The sequence below is a fragment of the Echinops telfairi genome, unplaced genomic scaffold, assembly GCF_000313985.2.
Source record: "Echinops telfairi isolate 266 unplaced genomic scaffold, ASM31398v2 ScPeMD7_7467;HRSCAF=8505_0, whole genome shotgun sequence".
Lineage (NCBI taxonomy): Eukaryota > Metazoa > Chordata > Mammalia > Afrosoricida > Tenrecidae > Echinops > Echinops telfairi.
In genome coordinates, this window is record NW_022111367.1 from 13,604,494 (window position 1) to 13,606,301 (window position 1,808).

The window sequence follows — 1,808 nt, forward strand, 5'->3', positions numbered from 1 at the left end:
AGGCAACTGTATGGCCTAGTGCAGCCTGGGTACCTCTTCGGAATCTTTCTCTCGCCCGTGCCGATCCCTGGCTCGTCTTCCATCATAAGTACAAACTTTGGGGACCAAAGTGCTGGGCTAGGTCGGGACCTGCGCTGGCCGTTCTCCGGTCCTTACTTTCTGGAAATTACCCAGCCGTGCATCTATGCCCCTCCCTCCCACTGCTCCCCTTTTCAGGTTCTCGTGGATGCCACCCCAGCCCACCTCAGCCCAGCCTCTTTCCAAAGTAGGAACCGGGAGCCCTTTCTGTGGCGGTGGTGTAACTGGCAGAAGAATTAAGATAAAAAGGCAGTCGCTTGGAAGAGCTCCTCCGTGGTCGCCTGTCTCCCGCGGATCCAGCTCCCGAGTCCCGCCGAGGACACCCGTGCCCCATGGGAGTCCAAGGGCTCTGGAAACTGCTGGAGTGCTCCGGGAGGCACATCAGCCCGGAGACCCTGGAGGGGAAGATTCTGGCTGTGGGTATCCTTATGCACCTTGATACTGGCGGTGCGGTGGCTTCCATCAGACCTTCAGCTTCCTTTAAACGCAGAGTGGTGTTTGTGGGGGGCCGGTTTCAGCTAGTGCATGGAGGGGATTTGGCGAGAGGGACCCGCGGACACGGAGCCCAGGTAAGGTGAAAGGCTTCGTTTAGGTCTGGCTGGCGGGACGCACAGGAAATGGCAGCCTGGGGTGCCTTTCTAGGGGTGTTTGCGCAAGCTAGTGTCTATCTCTTGAGCGTTTTTATTTGTTTGTTTGTTTCAGTTGGGCTCTCCCGTGCGGTGGAGGGGCTCGTTCGGTATTTTCTGGATTCATGAACAAAGTGGAGTTTAAACTCTCAGTCTCCTGCGCATTCTCTTTTAGGATGGTTTGCTTTCCCACGCTTTGGAGTCGAACTGTTGTTAGACTGGCCTAATTCATTTATGGGAAGATGACACACTCCTTGCTTTAGTTCTACAGGGTCGCGAATCGGAATGGGCTCGATGAAAGTGAGTTTGGAGATTTTAGTGTTCTCTCATCTATCTAGCGGGGCTAGAAGTTACCCACAGAGTTGGTTTGAGAAATAAAGAAGTTATTTAAAGAGAGGAGGCTTAGAACAGCGTGAAAACTCATCTTAAAATTATTATTCTGTCGGGATAGCAGGACCAAGAGCTTCTACCATTAGTTTTGCCTGCTTTACTGCGTCTTACTACCTTTGTATTTGTTTGTGTGAAATATTGATAATATGAAAGTAAAGTAAGGGTTTTATTGCGTTGGAATTGTCTTCAAACACATCTGTAATACATTTTTTTAATTAGAAACTTGATAACTCGGTGGCATAAGCGTTTAAATGCAAGCCCAAAGTTGGAGAGTTGAAGCCCAGTAGCTGCTGTCCGTCAGAAAGCTGTGGCAATTTGCTTCTGTTCTGCATTAGAGAAGTGTTAATACGGTTTACCCTGTGTGGGAGAAAGTTTTGCTGTTGCTGCCCTCCAATGGTTTCTCAGTATCATTGCAGCCTAAAGATTTTTTTTTAATAGCCGCGACTCAAGGAGTTTTCAGTAGCAGAAACTCTTAAAAACTTCAGCCAAGATTTAGATAATTTTATGTTGCCAACTGAGCTAAGAAATAACAATGAAAACTTATTTAAAAGGCAAATGAATGTCCAGCATTTACATTTTTTTGGAAGTTCCCAAAATAAGTATTAGAGAGCATTTAATTTAGATTATTTTTAGAGAGTTGCCTTTTGAAATGTCATTCTTTTTTAACATTTTATTAGGGGCTCATACAACTGTTATCCCAATCCACACACACAT

General features: G+C 46.7%; 1 protein-coding gene across 1 annotated transcript in view; it reads left to right on the top strand.

The window, feature by feature from the left end:
- The first annotated feature begins 32 nt into the window (after window positions 1–32).
- Window positions 33–1,808, top strand: part of LOC101660050 (DNA excision repair protein ERCC-5) — a 31,277-nt gene continuing 29,501 nt past the window's right edge. The window contains exon 1 of the mRNA XM_045283768.1: window positions 33–498. Within this exon, the coding sequence (XP_045139703.1) occupies window positions 411–498 (88 nt within the window). The 5' untranslated portion in view covers window positions 33–410. The remainder of the gene's footprint in view (window positions 499–1,808) is intronic.